Genomic DNA, 20,102 nt, shown 5'->3' on the forward strand with positions numbered 1-20,102 from the left:
GCTGTCTTCTGGCTGACTGTGCCATATTACAAACATTAACAGTTCTCCACTTTTATTCATCGAGGAAATGTTTATCGGGAGGCTACTTGACGCAAAGGGCACAAAGATTTTCAGCAAGATGGTTCTTGCCCTTCAGGAGCTCATAATTTCCTGCCAGAGGTCTTTAGATAGCTAATAGAAACGAAAGATAGGGATGTCTCAGTTAGCTTGGTTTCACTCTTAGGAGAGAGCAGGCAGTTAACTCCTTTTGTTTGCATGACTGTATACGGGGTAGTCCCTGTTGGGCCAGAATGCATTTAGGCAGTTTATATGCCATAACGTACTTACTGCATGATACACACGTTCAGAGCCTGGGGAGTTGTGGGGACGACCGCCTGCCCCCATTCTTTGTGCAACTATAGCAGGAAAGCAATCGCCCTTGCTCTTCCGGAAGAGGGCCCATGAGCATTTAGTTCTTATTAAGCAATGGTCACGCTTACTCTCTTCTATATACATTTCTCTTAAAGGTAATGATGTTGGAAGGAGCTCATATGGGGCCATGCAAGTGAAACAGGCCTTTGATTATGCCTATGTTGTTTTGAGTCACGCTGTGTCACCAATAGCCAAGTACTATCCCAACAACGAAACGGAGAGGTAAAGTCTTAACTAAAGTCAGTCCATTGGGTCGGAATTGGTTGTGGCTTCTTGTCTCCAAATTAATGAACCCCCCCTCTTTTTTCTTTAAACACATGCAGCATATTAGGTAGAATAATTAGAGTAACGGACGAAGTTGCCACATACAGAGATTGGATATCAAAGCAGTGGGGCTTGCAGAACAGGCCCGAGCCTTCATGCAATGGTAAGAGCTTTTCATTGATTGATCGACCGAGCATTAGTGGCTTTTCTGTGTTGTGTGTGTTTAATGGGAAGAAACGTTTTCCAATCTTTTGCCACTCTTTCAGGAAATGGTGTTACCTTGATAGTAGATACTCAGCAGTTAGATAAATGTAATAATAATCTATCTGAAGAAAATGAAGCCCTTGGAAAATGTAGAAGTAAAACTTCGGAATCCCTTAGTAAACACTCTTCAAACTCTTCATCAGGTCCAGTGTCTTCCTCTTCTGCCACCCAGTCCAGCTCTAGTGACGTCGTAAGTATGAGGACGTGGCTTTTCTGAACCTAGACACTTAGCAGTTCTGTTGGGGGGATAGCTCTGTGTGGGGGGCTAAGCCTGACTTCTTATCTGTTACTGGGAAATTTTGATAACTTCACTGATCATACACGTCCCCAGCACTGGATTAAAATTCTCAAGTGTATGGTGAAAGTGAGAGAATTTTAGTGGCATCCGTATATATGACCATTAGATTCTGCCGCTGACATGTCACTTACTCATCCCAGAGCTAGTAGCCATTCATTCATCCCTCTGTCTACATAGATGCCCGTCTGTCCACTAACTCATCTTACTCTTCGCTGCATTGCAAAGTAAGTTACAGGCATGTCCCCTGCAGTCCTGCGGCGTGCTCCTCACTAACCAGAGTTCAGTACTTGGTTAGTTTTTTCTTTTGATAAAAAAACTATGTACAAGGAAATCGCAGTTTTACATCACTGAATTTTAACAACTGTATACACGTGCGTAACCCCAACGATAACAAGACATAGACTTTTACCGTCATCCTAGAGAAGTCCTTCATGGTGCTTTCTAGTCAGTCCCGAATTCCACCCCAGGGGTAACCACTGTACGATTTTCTGCTGCCGCAAGTTAGCTTTGCCTGTTCCAGAATTTCACATAAGTGGAATGATTCTAGAGTATACTCTTTTGCTTAAGGCTTCTTCCACTCAGTAATATTTTTTAGCTTCTTGATTGAAGTTTCAGAAATTGAGATATAATTTACACCACGTTCACTATTTTGAATTGTGCAGTTCAGTGGTTTTCAGTGTATTCACGCTGTTGTGCAGCCATCACCACTGTCTAAGTCTGGGACATGGCCGTCACTCCAGAAAGACACCTGTTAGCAGCCCCTAACAAGTCCTCCTTCCCCGAGGCCCCTGGCAACCCTGCCTCTATGGACCGACTCTAGCCCTGATTGACTTTTTAGTATCAGTTATACCTACAGTTACTTTTCCTCATCAGGGTTAATTTTGAGTTTCCTTAATTGACGTACAAAATGGGCTTACCCATTACTTGAATTTTAACTTTATTAAGTGTATGAAGTAAAGAGTAATCTAAATGTGGAAGGGACATAATCTTACATTGCTGTTGATGACCATGTATCGTGATGGAGTCACGAATCCTTGTACGGCACAGTCTCTCTCCCTGGTGTCTGTGGTTCCTAGAGCAGAGCTGTGGAGTTGGCAGACACAGTGGGGCGGAAACAGAGACGGCCTCAAGAGGGAGCTTTAGGGACAAGGAGTGTGTGCCTCGGAGCCGCTGGGTGGAGTATGAAGGGGAAGGTAGACCTGAGGGAAAAAGGAGCACAGTCATGGCCCAGGCAGCCCAGAGACAGGTGGGGTGTGGTCCACTGTCTCCAGGAAGTCCTTCCCCACATGCGGTGTTTGGTTGGAGTGCTCACTGATGGGTTATCACAGACTCGCAGAAATCGAGCATTTTGAACCAATCATTTTGATTTTGGTTGAGTCAGGGACCTAGGACCTTAGCTCTGCCACATTCTTTCCATGGTACCATGGTTCATTTCCTGTAAATAGATGTGCAGATAAACTTGGACCTCTGTGAGCCCCTTCAAGGCCGATTAACAAGGTCAGGCGTGGGCAATAGATTTCACAACAGACAAAGACCCTCTGATAAAATAAGCTGCTCTGAATGTTTGGAGGGAAATTTGTGAAAGAAGGAAAGCTTAAGCAGTGAATTTTATAAATTCCTCAGGGTGCTTCCTTTAACTTCCAGATGTTTAAATTGAGTCCAGGGAGTACTTAGCCGACGTTGTTTATCCTCCTTAATATTGAATTTCTAAATTATTAATATGTCACATTATAACTCGTATGACTTGTGTTAGGATTCTGACGCGACACCATGCAAAACCCCGAAACAGCTGCTCTGCCGTCCATCCACTGGGAACCGAGTAGGGTCGCAAGATGTGTCCTTGGAGTCCTCTCAGGCAGTTGGGAAAATGCAGAGCACCCAAACCACTAACACCTCCAACAGCACCAACAAATCTCAGGTGTGTGGAATGTGTGTTTTGATTGTTAGTATTCAATACGAAATATTCAGAATTTCTTACATGTGAAAAAAAAATATATATATGTGTGTATATATGTATACGTATACATCATGGATTTGAAGAAAACTCCCTATAGGTTTAAAGAACAAGCCTGTTTTTTTTCTAAGAGGTTCCAAAGCGCGGTGCTTCTAGTAGTAGGATGTCCTGAAGATCGTTATGAGACACCATTGTCATGTAAGCCTTTGTGGGAATTTAGTGACTGGTCCTTATAAAATGTCCCAGCCAACCCACCTTATTACAGATTCAGCATTAAAAAAAATTGCACTGAGTTATAAAAAGATTGAATTGTACTTGAAATAAGCTCACGTGAAGCTTGTGCATGACCTCACGGCAATGTCGTGCATATGTGGGGGAGACATACCCTTTTTTACATTTTAATATTCGGCACCTAGTTGCTTGTGTTGAAATGATCAGGTGGTGGTCAGCCACGGTCGGTTGATTCGTATCAGCTTTGACGTTGAAAGGCCAAAGAAAATAACTCTGTTTTCAGTTTTGTAGTTGCCTAAATTTTATTAATCACGAAGACTGAATCAGCATGAAGACAGGAGCCATTTCATACTGGGCTCTGACCGTCCGTACACGGGGATCTTGGGGAAGGCCCCTTGGCCGTGGAGATGGACCCTTAGTGTTGGTCACCTCGTGCCTGACCTGACTCCCAGAATCCAGTTTACCTATACAGCCTTAGTCATGTGCACCAGACACAGATCCACGTAGAAATGGCAGTTAAAGTGACAGCAAGGAAGTGAAGACCCCTCACCTGACAGCGCACCTGTGTGTCTAAGCATCTCTTCCAGTAATGCCATTTATTATGTGGTGCGTGGGTTGATAGGTTCCTTGAGAGAAGTTTTACTTTCCATGCACTCCGTTAAGAAGTCAAGGCAGTATTCCAATATTTCTGTCAAAAAAAAATAGTGGAAAAGTATTAGAGCCCAAGAGAGTGAACCCCTGTGGTACCATTTTCTGTCCACTAGAAAAGTCAGCGAGCGTATTCCTAGTTTCGAAAGCGCCCCAAGTCAGGTCTTAGCGAGTGCTGTGTTGAGTCCACAAGACTGATGTCTCTTTGACCACTTTCTTTCTCCGCAGCATGGATCAGCAAGGCTCTTTCGTTCTTCCAGCAAAGGCTTCCAAGGTACAACTCAAACAAGCCATGGTTCCTTGATGACAAACAAACAGCATCAAGGCAAATCAAATAATCAGTATTACCATGGCAAAAAGAGGAAACACAAGAGGGATGCCCCCCTCTCAGACCTTTGTAGATAGTCGGCGTTGTACGATGGACTGTCTTCTGTGTGCAATGATCTCATGCTCAGGACAGTTGGATAGGGACTCCTGGCATTCGGGAGCCTTACACTGTTCAGACTCTGATTTAGCAACTGCGTTTTTTCCCAGCTCGCCACGGAACGGATCATGAAGGCTGACAACTGCAAAAACAAAAAGCAAGCAAAAAAGGGGGGAAAAAAAGGCTGCTCATTTGATAAGTCATATGCTACAACAGGGTCATTTTAAGATTTAAAGCTTGAATGTAAAATAAATCTATTTCTCATTGGCTTTATGCAGAGTTATAGGGAATAGTAGTCAGTGTGGGTAGGGTGATAGAAACAAAAACCGATTTCAGAGGATGGGGTGGGGAAGGAAAACAAAAGTATCTCATAGGAAGTCCAGATTCCAAAGGGGAAAGTGATCTGTGCATGTTTTCTTTTCTTTTTTTTTAAATATTTTTGCATATATTTACCATTTTATTGTGTGTATATATAGATGACCATATAGGAAATGGATATTTGTAATAGTGGATTTGTTAATACTTTTTACATAACATTACTGTTTAAAATGTAAACAGATTTTTCTCAGGATTAGTTTGAAAAATAATCTGACTTGTCATCTTAACATCCATATATAGGGAAGTGATTAGTTCTATTACTCAATTTGTTTTCCTCAGCATTGAAATGACTTACTAGAACCCTTGTGACCTGCTGCAAAAATTTTTCCTCTCTAAAGAAAAGGTTTATGGTGGCAAATGACGTTTTATTTTTTAAAAAAAAAAAAAAAAAAAAAAAAAAAAATGTACTATGTACTTTTGTGTAAACACTGAAAAATCTCTAGTCATCTCTAAGAATTACCTTGCAACTGTTTTCTATAGTGCTGTCGTCTTGGGCAATGGGCAATTACATGACTTTGTGTTTGTTTCCTTTGCAGTCTTTTTTTTCGTTTTGTTTTTCTTCCTAATAGGAAAAAAAAAAAAAGGCCACCCGCGTCCGGTCCCGTTCCTGTTGCAGCGACTCCCCGAGTCCCACAGACCTTGCATGCTGGCTCCTCTGACCCTGTGTACCGCGCGCACTTGTGTTTCCATCTCTTCTTCTTTTTTAAACCCATGCTTAACTACTGTGGGAGAGAATAACTGTAAACAGCTTTAATTAAATCATACTTATAAAAAACTATTTTCTTATACTCCACTTTATGCTTTTGGTATTGTTGATCTTTAAAAAATTAAATGGTCTTTGATAATGGATCTATTTTGTATTGCCTTATTAAGACCAAATACTTCTTGTCATCCCATTCTTTATCCTCTCCTTCCATGGAATTGTTATCTTTAATTAAAACTTTTTAAAACATTGGCTTGTTTCAATCCTACTGTAAATTTTGGTTGTGGTCAGCTTTGAGCTCCAATGAGATGTATAATTCTGTTATCCATCACATGTTGAGTTTGAAACTCGGGAATATTGACTATAGTAGGATGTAAGTGACGTTTCTGAAAATGCTTTCGTTCAATGTGAAAGCTCTTATGTTTAGCATCAGTGTGTGTTGTGGCTCTGTTAATTATAGCCATTTCTGAAATGAGATTCTTTTACGTATATATATGTATATATATATACACACATACATATGTGTGTATATATATATGTGTGTGTGTATATATATATACACATTAAGTACTATTGGCTTTTAGGAATTTCTTTTATAGACATTTATGAAATACTGAAGATCAATCAGACCATTAATGGACACTTAGTGCAACTTTTTTAAAGAAAATAATGCTAAAGTAAGACCAAAACTGATGTCATCACTGAAATTAACAGTTTTCGATATGTTCGTATTTTAATTCACAACGGAAGAATGTGTTCCACAACTGGAAACTCCTAATACTTGTGTAAACCGTGGAAAATTTTAAATGTGATGTTATTTTGACAATGTTTTAAATTTTCGAGCCCCATTTTACTCTGATCAGAATTTTTATCAAGATGTTGAGCTTTTGTTCTTAGAAACGAGTTTGTCATAACATACCGTGCAGAATCACAGTATTTATTTCTAGGACTCTTGCGAATGTGTAGACTGACGTTTACCGCTAAGGGAACAATTATTTATAAAATAATATTAAATCCAGTATTAGCTGCCTACTTCAGACACTTAATACTTTGCAGAGATCCATTGTTACATTTACCACACTGAAGTTTTTTTCTTTTGTTGTTTTGTTTTAAGAATCACCCTCATTGTTGAAAGTAAATGTACTCTTAGGGAGCAGATATTAGCGTTCCAATAAGCATGTGATTATATTAAGGTGGTGGTAGCGGGAAGATAATCTTGATTCCATTGGGAATCTTAGGTTTTCGTAAATTTATTGGGAAAATAGTTTTTCCTGTACTGCTGAAGTTTCTTTTTGGTAAACAGTATCTTTCTAAAAGAAAAAGCATGAAGGAGAAATTGAGGTGTGTACATATCCTCAAATGACCAGCATTGTACTCGTGAATACTGTGTATCTCTCAATGAACAGGGTGGAAGCTGTTCATTTTTCAATCTGAAGTAAAAATACTTTCAAGAACTTTTAGTTTGCCTGCTCATTTGTTTTTGTACATTTCATCTCTGTATTTGACTCCCGTCCTTTTTTCTTTTTTGACTTCTAATACTTTCTATGAAGATTTTGTGACTATATCGGAAACGTGTCATTTAAATATTACGGTCCATCCATATTCATGAGTCATAACCCCCCTTTGCTCGTACTTGCAGAATGGGATCTTACAAGTCGGCCTCGCTGTGGTGACATTTCTCTGGCAGTCACGTCTGTGCACCTGGTCGGCGTCGAAGCTCCTTGAAAAGTCGTACTAAACGTTTCAGCGCCGGTTTTAGAAGTGCTGATAGGTCGTAGACGTGCCCGCGCCCAACCTGAGTGGTTTATGTTTTGATGACAAAGGGAAATGCATTTTTTTTTTCCTTCCAGTTTTAAGGTGTCCATCGAAGGTGCCTGGTTTTTAGTGTCTTTGTCTTGTTTGGCGATGTTGCACGTGGTTGTCAGATCTCGCTCTGATCTCGGGATCTCCGGGCTTTACATGTGGTTGCCCTCCAGGCTTCAGCAGTTGATCGTACTCTACTTCTGTCCTAAGTTCAGTGTGTTTTACCTTAACTTGCATTTTGAGCCTGTCATTAAATCTTCGGCTCCAGATATCCCTGGGTGAAGTCTTCACGGGGTAAAAGCCTGCTGGCTAGGGACCGCGTGATGAAGAGTCTTTTTTTTCTCTGAAGTCTCATACCCCCTTCCCCCAAGTGTTTTCTCCTTCCCTCCCCCATGTCGTGGTAAGTGTGAGTTGTGTTTATCTCAACCTGTGGACTGGCGTTGGGGGGTTACGGAGCTGTAGGCATGCCAGAAGAGAGGATGGCCCCACGGTGAGCGGCGGGACCCTCTCGCTGCAGTGAGCTCCCTGCAAAGACATCACCATTATCGGGTATTCCTGTTAAGTTGTGTTGATATTCTTACGGTTCGTGGTTGTGTGTCAATTTCATGTCAGCGTTGACGTCCGGTTTGAAACCGATGATCCATTCCTGCAATGGTAACATGCTGTTGATTTCTTAGCGTTTCAGTCACTAACTAGGAATGTTGGTAGGAGATTGGTTGCTTCTCAATTAACTTTTCAGAAATTAAGTGGTAGCATACAAAAAAGACGTTGCCAATTTTGCTGTGATAAATACTGAAGCGTTAAATTTAACGATCGGAAGAATTCGTTCTCACCCATCAGTTCTTGCTCTCCGAGCTCATTTAGCGGCTTCGATCAGTGGAGAGCAACATTCTCATCAGCCGTTTTGTGAGGAAAGTATTCCATAAATGGCTCTGTGGAGCTTAATTGAGTAGAAAGTTACATTTAGTAGTCCCTCTTTATTCTAGTTTTGATCAGTAACATAATTCATCTGGTGAGATATTTAGAGAATGGCGTAGCATCACCGTGGGAACAAAGATGTGTAAGAGCAGTTCCTTGGAAGTGGTATCTGGATCTTGCCTCAGCTTCTGAACCTCAAGAGTGTCTTGTCAAAACATTTATGGGCGGAATCAACGCTAAAAACAAATCTGAATACGCTACTTGATATTTAACGTTAACTAAGAGACAAGTCACATTTCACCATGGAAGTTAATTGCATGGCCCGAAAACGACGTCACCCGGAAGCCGGCCTCTCCCATCTCCTTGTGAGCGGTTTTAACTTGACACTTTGAGCAACTTCTTTTTTTTTTCCCATCAAAGACAATGACCTAACCAGCTGTAGAAATCAAATGTTGACAGAATTATTAACCAGGAGAATTGTTTATAAACTCTGCTGATCTACTCGATAGGCACAATTAAATATTTACTTAAGGGCAGTTTTTAGCTAATACACGGCTAATGTTTGTTTTACTCTTATGCAGCTTTTGTGATTTTTAAGTATTTGGCCTTTACATTTTCTACTTAAGTATACGCCCTATTAAATTTAACCTAGTCCACAGTCTACTAGCCGGAAGGAGTTCACACTGTCGAAGAGATCGAACCAGAGAGAGAGAGAGAAGGTATCCCCTTTGGTGGTCAGGAATTACTCAGAGAAATGTTAGTCGTATCACTAAGAACAGACGATAACAGGAAATCTCTTAAATTTGTGTATTTCGGCACAAGTGTTTATTAGTGTTTGCACATCGTTATCTTTGCATTTAACGTAAGTCCTTGTGCTAGGCGGCCTTGTCTGCTAGTCATTGCAGCAACTTCTATGTGGCTGCAAGGGCCGGGGCTCCACTAGGGAGACAGTCTGGATGAATTTGTTAGGAGTGTTGTTTTACCTTAAAGATTCCGCAGTAGTGACCGATGATAAAGGATCACAAGCGGCCGGTTACCAGAACCGTGGGGTGGGTGGGTTGGGGAAACAGGCCTCAGAGACGCGTTATCTAAAGCCCGTAACTTGCTGAAGCGAATGGGGCGCTCAGTCTCTTACGGATTAGTGGGCCGTACCTTCTAAGAGAGTGAGATTATTTATTGGTTAATCAGCCAGATTTTTTTTTGAGTTTAAATTTATCTCGTCTTTCAGCTTGAGTTCTGCGGAGTCCATGGCTGTGTGCCCTAAATCGTTTTGTTATTACCTTTTATATTTGGTCACAGTTTCTCATAGTATGTCTCTCTGTCCCTAAACCGAAATCTCCAAAATTTAAGATCCCTCTCTGATTTTTATATCTTTAAATATGAAGGAGTCACTTAAAAAAAAAAAAAGTCTTTTGAAAGTCCTGTAATCCTAAAATAACCCAAGGACTCGGGACAAGGATCCGAGTCTTTGCTGTACTCAGCACCAAAAAGCACTGTCTTACCGCACAGTGTGAACAGTGAACGTGTAGCTTCTGGATGCAAAATGTGAATGGACGATTGAGAGAAACCCCTTTTCGTGGAATAGACGTAGATGTATATATCTAGAAGTTTGGCGAGCCAGTGTTTGTGTTTAATGACCTTTTCATTTATCTCCTCCTTTGATTAGCATTGCCTTCTGTGTTAAGAAATGCGGACTCGTGTGAGGTGCTGGAGGTTTGAATCATCTTGAAAGCTTTCCAAAATCTTGTCTAGTTACCGCTGCAGAGGCACTAAGGAATTTGCCAGAAAAAGAGATTTGATACAAATGATTTATGAAATCTCGACATTTCCTGAGGTCATATCCTGGGCACCAGTTACCAATACTATGAATGAATCGCACACCTGGAAGCTTTTTTTTTTTTTTTTTTTAAGCTAACGATGATTTCTTCAAAGATGTCAATTGTTTGCCTCGAAAATTTTATAAATTGCATTTCTATGTACATCTGCCCCGTGCTTACCATTGGGCTGCTTATTCATAATCTGCAATTCCAATAAAGGCTTTGTCTTTCATTGATCTTCGAAACCTCTGGTCTGAGCCTTTATGTAAAACTTGAATGGCTATTAAAAAAATTATCTTGTAATTCTACAGGCGGCCCTGTTTAGACCGATGAGAGGTTTTTCTGTACACAGATAGCATTTCCGTGCGTTTTTAGTCTTTTTAATGTCCATCTGGAATGGGGGACACGTTAAGATGCTATTTTTTCTCCTGCCCAGGGTCCTAGCCAAAGATACCGATGGGCCTCTGCACAGCCCCCTAGAGTCTGTTATTCGCAAATACCAACCCAGTTCTATCCTTTGCTCTAATGCAAGGGGTTACGCTTGCTGTGCTAAGAAGTTGAAATACTTTACCATAGGTTTCGTGGAGCGACACGTTACACAGACTGTTACAGTAGAATAATGAAAATGTCTGGTTCTGCAAAGAACAGAGAAAGAAGCAGGGTTAATAGCCAAGCACAAGCCCGCGTATGTTTTCCTGAGGGAGGAGTGGCTGTCCCAGGACTTGGACAGATGGTGCTTGCCTGGAACACAGCTGAGTGGTGGCGAAGAAGATCCTGGATAGTTTGCCTCAAGGTCATCACAAGCTGATTCAGAGTGAAGAGTAGCTCAGCAGCTTATAGACAACTGGCCAGTAAAGCCAGCCTGCCCCTCCAGCCTGGTCTCTTCTGCTCGCTTCTTGCACGTTGATTGGAAATGTTCCTAAAAAAAAAAAAAAAAAAGTATAATCAAAATATCCTGTTGGCATCCTTAAAGTTCCTCAAATGGGAAATTACAGAGAATGAACTGAATATACAGGACAGTTCTGTCCATCTACCCAGACACAGTGCACTTGTTTTATTTCTCAACCAACTTGTGAATGTTCCATTGTGAAGAAATGTAAATGATATGTAAATATCTAAATGAAGGGATCTGGTTGCCCTTAATCCCCCCCTTTTTCTTTTTTTAAAGATTTTATCTATTAGAGCATGAGCAGGGGGAGGGGCAGAGGGAGAAGCAGACTCCCTGCTGAGCAGGGAGCCCAGTGCGGCCTCGATGCCAGGTTCTGGGATCACGACCTGAGCTGAAGGCAGGCTCCCAACCGACTGAGCCACCCAGGTGCCCCAGGCCCTTTACTGTCTAATCCCACCTAGCTCCCCAGAGCTAACCACTTTCATATTTTGGGATGTAGCTGCCTAGATTTTTTTTTTAAATATTTACATACATAAATGTATCTGCCCATCTATAATGTCAGGGGTGTCTTTTGCCCTTTTACGTAAGTGGTACCATACTGGTATTCTGCAAGTCCCCTACCCTCTAGAGAGCTCGTGCCCTGGCAATACAGAAACCAGTCTATTTCGTTCCTCTTCGTGATTGCAAGTACCTTTAGTGAATTAACACGTCAGATACCCCAAGGCCCTTATAAGCCGATAGGCCCGTGGAATATCCAGTACTTGAGCTTCCCTCAAACGGGTTTTGTTAGAGTATTGCTATTTGATGGCACTTCTCCTCCTGAACTGAGTTTTCTAGGGAAAAAAAAATTACCCCAGTTTTATCTTCTTTTAGGTGCATTTTCATGAGTTGCTTTAAGAAATTTCATCTTTGATACTTTTGCTAGGACTGGAAGGTAAAGACAACATGGTCATCTGAAACTTTTTAGAAAACGTGGCCCTTGACTAAAGTGATTTTAAAAAACCATTTATTGATCATTCTCTGCCACCTGTCCCCTAAAACTTGATATTTTAGTTTTACGATCCTTCTGTAACTGCAAGCAGCAACGACTAAAACTCTAAAAATGTTCTCTGTCTTAAAGGAGGATGACTTGGATGGTGAGCCGAGAGGGGACTCTGGCGAGAAGGAGCCAGTTATCTGGGTCAGAGAGAGCAGAGAGCTGCCTTGAATTTTGTGGGGGGAAATCTGGAAAATTTTGTTGGAAAAAGAGAGGATGAAAAGGTGGTTATGGGAAATTCCAGACAGTGATCTCCCTACTCCTTAGGAACATAGTGATGTTTTGGTTTTTTTTAGGAGATATTTTCCTTGAAATCACTTTCTTAGGCTCTCATTATGTGATTGTAAAATTTCTGCTGTAATTTCTTTTCATCAGTGTCCAGAAAAGTCTGTTATAAGCTGTTCTATATTTACCAGGTTAGGTTTGACTTTTAAATTGGGAACACTTTTCACCTTTTAGGTAAAACATCTTATCCTTTTTGCTTGTCTAAGAAACCATTTAAAAGACCCAAACACATTCATGAAATAATCCATTTAGGAAGTGGCATAAATTTGTGTCTATGTGTGTCTGTGTTTCTAAAGCAAGTAATCGATGCCTATTTGCAAACATGGGATTAAAATGTTGAAGAGAAACCCATTAGAGATAAAAATGTCAACGTTTAATGCCAATATTAACATGAAACAGGAGAGGGTTCAAAGTATCAGGTGGCCTGTTTAAACGGTGTATCAATTTTCAAAAGAGCTATTGCTCACTCCTGCACAAATGCAAACCATTTTTGTACTTAAATCATCCAGCAGGTGTCTTCAGGAATGTGGCTTTGCCCAAGAACTCAAAATAGTTGTAAGGTGCATTACATCATGCATCTTTGTTCTTTAAAATCCAATTCAAGAAAACGGTGCTTTCACATAAGTAGGCAAGACCTCTGCACAGGAACACGGAAGGTAAGGGGAAAGGGCACACAGGAGCAGCCTATGGAGACAGGTGTGTGCAAGGCTGCCAGGCAGGGCCCGGCTGCAGGGGCCCTGGGGAGCTGGGCTGGGCCCTGCCAAGGAAGTGACAAGCAGGTGGTTGGGGCAGAGCAGAAGTTTTGTCCTAAAGTCAAACAGTTCTCAAAGTCTGTCTCCCATCCCTTCCCTCTGCTTTCTCCCTGTCCTGAGGCAGCCACTTTTCAACTTCCGGTGATTTGGGGCGGGTGGAGTGTTTACCCTGATGTCTCGAAATAATATACTTTTCATACCATGTCTTTTTTTAAGATTTTTAAAAAAGATTTTTAATTCTGTTTTTAAGTTATCTCTACGCGCAACCTAGGGCTCGAACTCACAAGCCCAAGGTCAAGAGTGGCAGGCTCCACCAACTGAGCCAGGCAGGTGCCCCTCTAATGCCACTTCTTGGTTTTCAGTTGGTGGAGCCTGCCACTCTTGACCTCGGAGTTGTGAGTTCGAGCCCTAGGTTGGGCGTAGGGACAACTTAAAATAAAAAACAATAGGGGTACCTGGGTGGCTCAGTCAGTTAGGAGTCAGACTCTTGATCTTGGCTCAGGTCCTGATCTCAGGGTTGTGAATTCAGGCCCCGCTTTGGGCTCCACACTGGGTGTGGAGCCTACTTGAAAAAAAAAATTATGTTTTGACTTCTTACCACCCCTGAACTTCTGCACCCCAGCCTCCCAATAGAATTATATCAAATTGTGTTTTGCACGACATTCAGCATTTACATTATTGTGACTGTATAGATGGTGCTCTTATCAGTTGAACTGTGTAATGAAAAGATTTCTTTATTTTTCTGCCCTTTTTAAAAAAGATTTTTATTTGTCAGAGAGAGAGCACACGCCCAAGCAGGGGGAGCAGCAGGCAGAGCAGCAGAGGGAGAGGCAGACTCCCTGCTGAGCAAGGAGCCTGATACGGGGCTTGAACCTAGGACCCTGGGATCATGACCTGAGCATAAGGCAGATGCTTAACCCACTGAGCCATCCAGGTGCCCCTGCACAAGTTTTTTTTTTTTTTCTTCTTCTCATTTGCTTGTTTTTTGAAGGATTTTTTGTTTGTTTTGTTGTTGTTAGTTTTCCATGTACTTTATTTTTTTTATAATTTTATTTTATTTCAAGTCAATTAACTAACATGTAGCGTATTATCTGTTTCTGAGGTAGAGGTCAGTGATTCATCAGTTGCATATGACACCCAGTGCTCATTACGTCATGTGCCCTCCTTCATGCCCGTCGCCCAGTGACCCCCTCATCGCTGCCATCTTCTAAGACTCTGCAAACGCTCGGGAGCTCGGGTATCCCATCACTTCCATCTTGTCAGGGGCGCCCGTCCTGGAGCTTCTGCCCAGCTGTGCCTGGTGCGCACGTGCCAGCCTGCTCTCTCTGCACGTCCGCCTGGTCCCCGCACACACGGCGGGGGGCAGCTCCTCTTCTCCGTATCCCCACGCTTCCCTCTTTTGTTGATAAGCTTTCTCATCAGGGCGCAGTCCCAGGAGCTCCGTGGGAGAGGAGGCGCAGGCTGGAAACCTCTGACCCTGTTCTTCATTTATGCGCAAGTGATAGTTTTGTTGGACACAATTCTGGGTTGGAGAAGGTTTTTCCTTCAGAATTTGAAAGCATTGCTTCATCGTTCCTCATGCTGTTGTGAGCAAAGTTCGTTGTAACGTGTTTCTTTTGTTGTTGTTGTTCTTGAAACTTTTCAGATCTTTGTTTTGGTTCCCAACATTCTGAAATGTCACTGTTACGGAAACTAGGTGGGTCTGTGGTCACCTATTGTACAGGGCACTGGGTGGTGTGAACCCTTTCCCTCTTGCCCCACAGGTCCTGTATTACTGGGAAATCTGGAATTCTTTTTTTGTTTTCCTCCCTGCTCTGTTCTCTGGACTCCTCAATGACTCAGATATTGAGTCTCCTGGACCAATGCTCTGGTTTTCTTCTCTCTCCTACCCTATATTCCATCTCCGACATCTTATTCACCTTGATCTTCCAACCCTTCTGTTGGTTTTTCATTTCTGCTATCACGTTTTTCATGTTGAGTTCTTTTCTGTCCTCAGATGTTCCTGGTTAAAAAACAATATCCTACTTGGTTTCGTGGTCACAATATATGTTTTGAATCTCTGAAGGTATTAATGATAGAGTTAAGTTTCTGTCTGCCTGCCTAGTCTCTGTGAACTTCAGTTTTCTGTTGTCTTGGGCTCTCTTTTCCAGTTTAGAGGACTTCCTCAGATGCCTGTTTTCTGGTTCCTGCACATGTATGGGAGGGGGGCCCACCACACTCGTGGGATTCTCTACCACTCAATGTGGCGGTCAGCCACGTGTCTCCCTCAGCGTGGTCAGGCTTCATGGCGGGGAGGAGAGGAGCTCTGGGACTTGGCTGGTGGGGTTTCCCAGAGAATTCCTCCAGCCTGGGGTTAAGGACCTGGCTGCCCTCATCCTGGGAGCTGAGGGGGAAGAGTGCTGGCTTGGGGGGGGCAGGGGGGCAGGGGATGTCTCTGTTTTCCCAATAAATCTGACTTTTAAATTTCTCTCTTTTTTCCTCCAGCTGGGCTTGGTATTTTAGCTTTTCCAGAGAAAAACCCTGCAGACCCTGCTTGGGTGGGGAGGGGTGGCTGTTCAGTTGGCCAGTGGTGGTCAGGTGTGGGGAGAGACGGGCACTCTGAACTCCTTCCTTGGTGTGCAACCTCCCTCCTTTAACTTAGCTCTCCCCTGCTGCTGGAGAGAGCTGGCACTTCCAGCCTCTGAGCCTTTGCGGCTTACCCGTGTAAATAGGATCGATTCTTAGCTTTCCCGGCGGCCAGTTCAGGCGTGCATTTCTGTGTCTCCCAAGTCAGCACCACTGATCGATTTGCTTTCCACCTTCTGCATTCAGATTGCTGTTTCTTCCTCTCATTTTCTGCATTCTTTTTTTTTTTTAAAGATTTTTTAATTTCTTTATTCAACAGAGATAGAGACAGCCAGCGAGAGAGGGAACACAAGCAGGGGGAGTGGGAGAGGAAGAAGCAGGCTCATACAGGAAGAGCCTGATGTGGGGCTCGATCCCATAACGCCGGGATCACGCCCTGAGCCGAAGGCAGACGCTCAACCGCTGTGCCACCCAGGCGCCCCACATTTTCTGCATTCTTAGGGGCGCTAAAAACCTTTCGTCACTGTTCTAGTGGACTTATGGAGGCCGCAAATGTACATGATGGGTTCCATCCGCCATCTTTTCTGGCCAATTTTTTCCAGTTTTATTGAGATATAATTGACATACAGCACTCTATAAGTTCAAGGTGTATAGCATAATGATTTGGTCTGGCTAGTTTTTAAAAAAAAAATATTTATTTGAGAGAGAGAGCTTGAGGGGGGGATGGGCAGTGGGAGAGAGAGAGGGAGAGACAGAATCTCAAGCAGATTCCCAGCTGAACACAGACCCTAATATGGGGATCAACCTTATGACCCCGAGATCATGACCTGAGCCAAAACCAAGAGCCGGACACCTAGCTGACTAAGCCACCCAGGCACCCTGATCTGGCTAGTTTTCTTTCTTTCTTTCTCTTTCTTTCTTTCTTTCTTTCTTTCTTTCTTTCTTTCTTTCTTTCTTTCTTTCTCTTTTTTTTTTTTAAGATTTTATTTATTTGACAGAGAGAGCACAAGCAGGGGGGAGGGGCAGAGGGAGAGGGAGAAGCAGGCTCCCCGCTGAGCAGAGAGCCTGACATGGGGCTGGATCCGAGGACCCTGGGATCATGACCTGAGCCAAAGGCAGACGCTTAACCAACTGAGCCACCCAGGCACCCCGTGGCTCGTTTTCTAACGTAAAATTGGATTGCCAGGGAGAAGGGTATAGAAAGAGTACATCTCAAGCCTTGAGACTCAGTTATCTCAGGGAGTGGAAGGAAGGAGAGAATTTCCAGTTCTTATCTTTGGATTGTTTCATTGTCTACTGTGAAGTTCATAATCCCCTTCTAGAAAACCGTTAGCTGCATAGGTCCACAGGTCCTCACTAAGCATCTGTCTGTGATGAGAAAGGAAACTCCTCCTCTCTTAAGGGTAAGCAACAAGGACCATCTGGCTGGGAAGGCCCACACTGCTCCACGTGGTGATGAGTGAGAAGTTGAGCCGGAGCTGAAATGATACGCAATCTTGGGAAAGTAAAGTTGCTCACTGTCCTGCTTGGCCGTGGCCTGCTAAGGAGAAGGGCTGGGTTTGCCGAAATGAGTGACTCACAGCTTCTGTTCAAGTGATTTATTTTAGGTTTTTAAATTTTCTCTCTGCACAAGTGCAACAAAGCCCTGACCTATGGCCTGCCACCGAAAATCATTCCGGCAACACATGCTGATGGCCCTCTAGCAGCAGGAGCCAGCCCTCCCGTTTTGGGCCCCAGCCCTGGGGCAGTTAATGAGGGACTCTTCGGGCAAACGTGCTCTGGAGTTTTCCAACATAGTCGAAAATTAAAATCACGAACACACGAGATGTGGACATTTGGAGACCCCCCTCACCTGGACAGAGACATTCAACTTTTTTTTTTTAAGATTTTATTTATTTATTTGACAGAGAGAGAGAGACAGCCCGTGAGAGAGGAAACACAAGCAGGGGGAGTGGGAGAGGAAGAAGCAGGCTCCCAGCAGAGCAGGGAGCCTGATGCGGGGCTCGATCCCAGGACCCTGGGATCACACCCTGAGCCGAAGGCAGACTTAATGACTGAGCCACCCAGGCACCCCTGTTTGTTTGTTTTTCTTATTGTTGTTTTAGTATGGTGTGAGGTGGTACTGGATAGTTTTTCCTCTAATAGTGTCCAATTCATCCAACACTTAGATACAGAAGAAATCATTCCTTTTCCTTTCTGATTTGAAGTGCCATCCTTGAAGTGCCATCCTTGTCACTAAATAAACACACCTGGCTTTTTTTTTTTTTTTTTTTTAACAATGCCTATTTGCAGACCCCCTCCCCAGGATCAGAATTTCTGGGAGTGGGACTCTAACCGTATTTGGAAATCAATGCCTTAGAGCCTTGCCACCCAGGCTGGCCTGAGACCAAGCAGCCCTGGCACCCCTGGGGAGCTTGGTGGAAGTTAAAATTCTCCGTAGCCACTGCAGACCTGCTGAATCAGACTCCAAGTGGGGCCCCACAGTGCGTGTTTCCACCAGGCCTCTGGGCGCTTCTGACTTTGGCTCCAGTCCGCGAGTCACTCACTGAGGGCGGCACGCAAGGGGGCCTTGTGAGCCAGCTGGCCACAGCACACATGGTAGAGCTGTCTTGGCAATTAGTGGTCAGTTGATGGTACGCACTGATGCAAGCATTGTGTGGAGCTCACTTTCCCCAGCTCCGTTTTCCTGTCTGCTGTCAGGACTGCTGGTCATACAATTACAACAGGATGACACACACAGCAGGGTGGGAAGTCATAGCATCGTGCCCCCCCAATACACCGCAAGGGGGCTGAGGGCTCCCAGCGCTTGAAGAGGCAGAAGGGAGAGGCCTGAGTGTGAGCCCCAGCAGGTCCATCCCATGCCCAGGGCTCACCCCTCACGCTCTTCAGTCTCGACCTTGACCGCCAGGACACACCAGCCTGGAGCTGAGACGTCCACTGGTCTTGAGGCCTGGGGCAAACTCACTTCCGGGGTTCTGCTCAGGGGCGGAGCTGCAGGGTGGGCGGGGCGAGGTGCAGAAGGGGCTGATGAAGATCAGGTGTGCCCATGATCCCGCCCGCTGCTGGGATTCCCATTTCCGGTCCAGGGAAGTCCCAGGCGCTCCGATCTTCCCCTGCGAGCCCTCGGGATGCAGCAGTGACCTCGCCAGGGTAGCGGTACAGCGCCGCCCACGGGGCCAGGTGCTACCCCCTGGAAACCCAGAGGCGGTGGGAATTGGACTCGGGGATCAGGGCGGGCTTGCTGCCCAGAAGGGTTGGGAGTCTCAGCTGGGACCTCCCTCCTGCCCGCCATCTGGGATGGAAATCAGATTTGACCTTCCAGCATTCTGCCGTCCGATTCCTCAGCATAGTTCCAAAGTAGGTGTCCACAGGGCTGGGTTCTAGGCCTACTGCGGGGTCAAGGCGAAAGACCCAGAGCCTGGGTGTCTCTTCCCTGCAGGGTAAATGAATGCACCTGGCTCAGGGCTTCCATCCCGGGGCTCCACGTAGATTAGAGTTTCTCCAACCCGCTTGTCATCGGGTCACCTGCGTGCGTGTTAAACTGCACGTTCTCAGCAATCTTTCCTGCGGATCTCGGGCCAGGGACTCTGAGATTGGGGCGGGAGAAGTGGGCCTCACGGCTGCCCACGGGACCCCTCTCAGTAATGGGCAGAAGTGCAGTTTGGACAAGGGAACTCATGAAGGTCTCAGTTAAACGCTCTGCTGGTCTTGATTACCCCTTCAGTCGCCTCCTTTGTCCCTCCCAGCGGTGACTCAGGAGTGCTTTCTTGCTCACCCAGCCCGGGTGCCTCGGAAACAGGGCAGATGTTTTTGCTGCCAACACTGGGGCCCCACCCTGGGCTGTAGGCAGCAGTGAGTGGGGTCACGATGGGGTTACACACCTACTTTCTGCGAATACCTACTTTCTTAGACGGGATTTGTCTCCCTGGTGCCTGTGAACACGGTGCTCGGGGGCGGCTCCCATCTCCGGACACCCCGGGAGTTTAAGGCCGGGGAGACACAGAAAGTTTCCACCTAAGCTTCCTTCATCTTGGCAGGAGCGTATTAGCCCCAAGTCTATAGTTCCTTCTAGAAAGGGGCGTTCCTGGAAGGGGGGTGGTGGTGAACTGGAGCAGAAACAGCTGAAAGAGTTTGCTAGAAAGTGTTTCCCTCTGGGGGTGGAGCAGCACCTGGTGCGTCCACACACGTGCGTGACGTTGAGAAAATATATTTTGGTATTTTAGGGAAAGGTTGGTTTCCTGCTCGCGTTCTCAGCGGGCCCGGGGAGCCGGCGAGGGTCGTTCTCGGCGCTTCTGGTGAGAAACGAGCAGGGCGGTGGCCGGCGGCGTCTGAAGGCGGACCGGGCGTCGGGCCCCCTCTGCGGCCAGACTCGGGGCTTGGGGCTCCGGCGGCCAGCGGGGGGCGCCTGCGGCCGCTCCGCCCCCCACCCCCGCCCGCACCGCCGGATCTCGCCCGCGGGCCG

The 20,102-nt window shown here is 44.8% G+C and overlaps 1 protein-coding gene across 1 annotated transcript in view; it reads left to right on the forward strand.

Annotated features, from left to right (window-relative positions):
* Positions 1 to 7,029, forward strand: part of TENT4B (terminal nucleotidyltransferase 4B) — a gene marked incomplete at its 5' end in the record, with an annotated part of 68,987 nt that extends 61,958 nt beyond the window's left edge. The window contains 5 exons of the mRNA XM_034639024.1: positions 507 to 633; positions 735 to 838; positions 1,083 to 1,129; positions 2,991 to 3,155; positions 4,299 to 7,029. Coding sequence (XP_034494915.1) covers positions 507 to 633; positions 735 to 838; positions 1,083 to 1,129; positions 2,991 to 3,155; positions 4,299 to 4,475 — 620 coding nt within the window. The remainder of the gene's footprint in view (positions 1 to 506; positions 634 to 734; positions 839 to 1,082; positions 1,130 to 2,990; positions 3,156 to 4,298) is intronic.
* Positions 7,030 to 20,102: the final 13,073 nt, after the last annotated feature.

The sequence above is a fragment of the Ailuropoda melanoleuca genome, chromosome 12, assembly GCF_002007445.2.
Source record: "Ailuropoda melanoleuca isolate Jingjing chromosome 12, ASM200744v2, whole genome shotgun sequence".
NCBI classification, from domain to species: domain Eukaryota; kingdom Metazoa; phylum Chordata; class Mammalia; order Carnivora; family Ursidae; genus Ailuropoda; species Ailuropoda melanoleuca.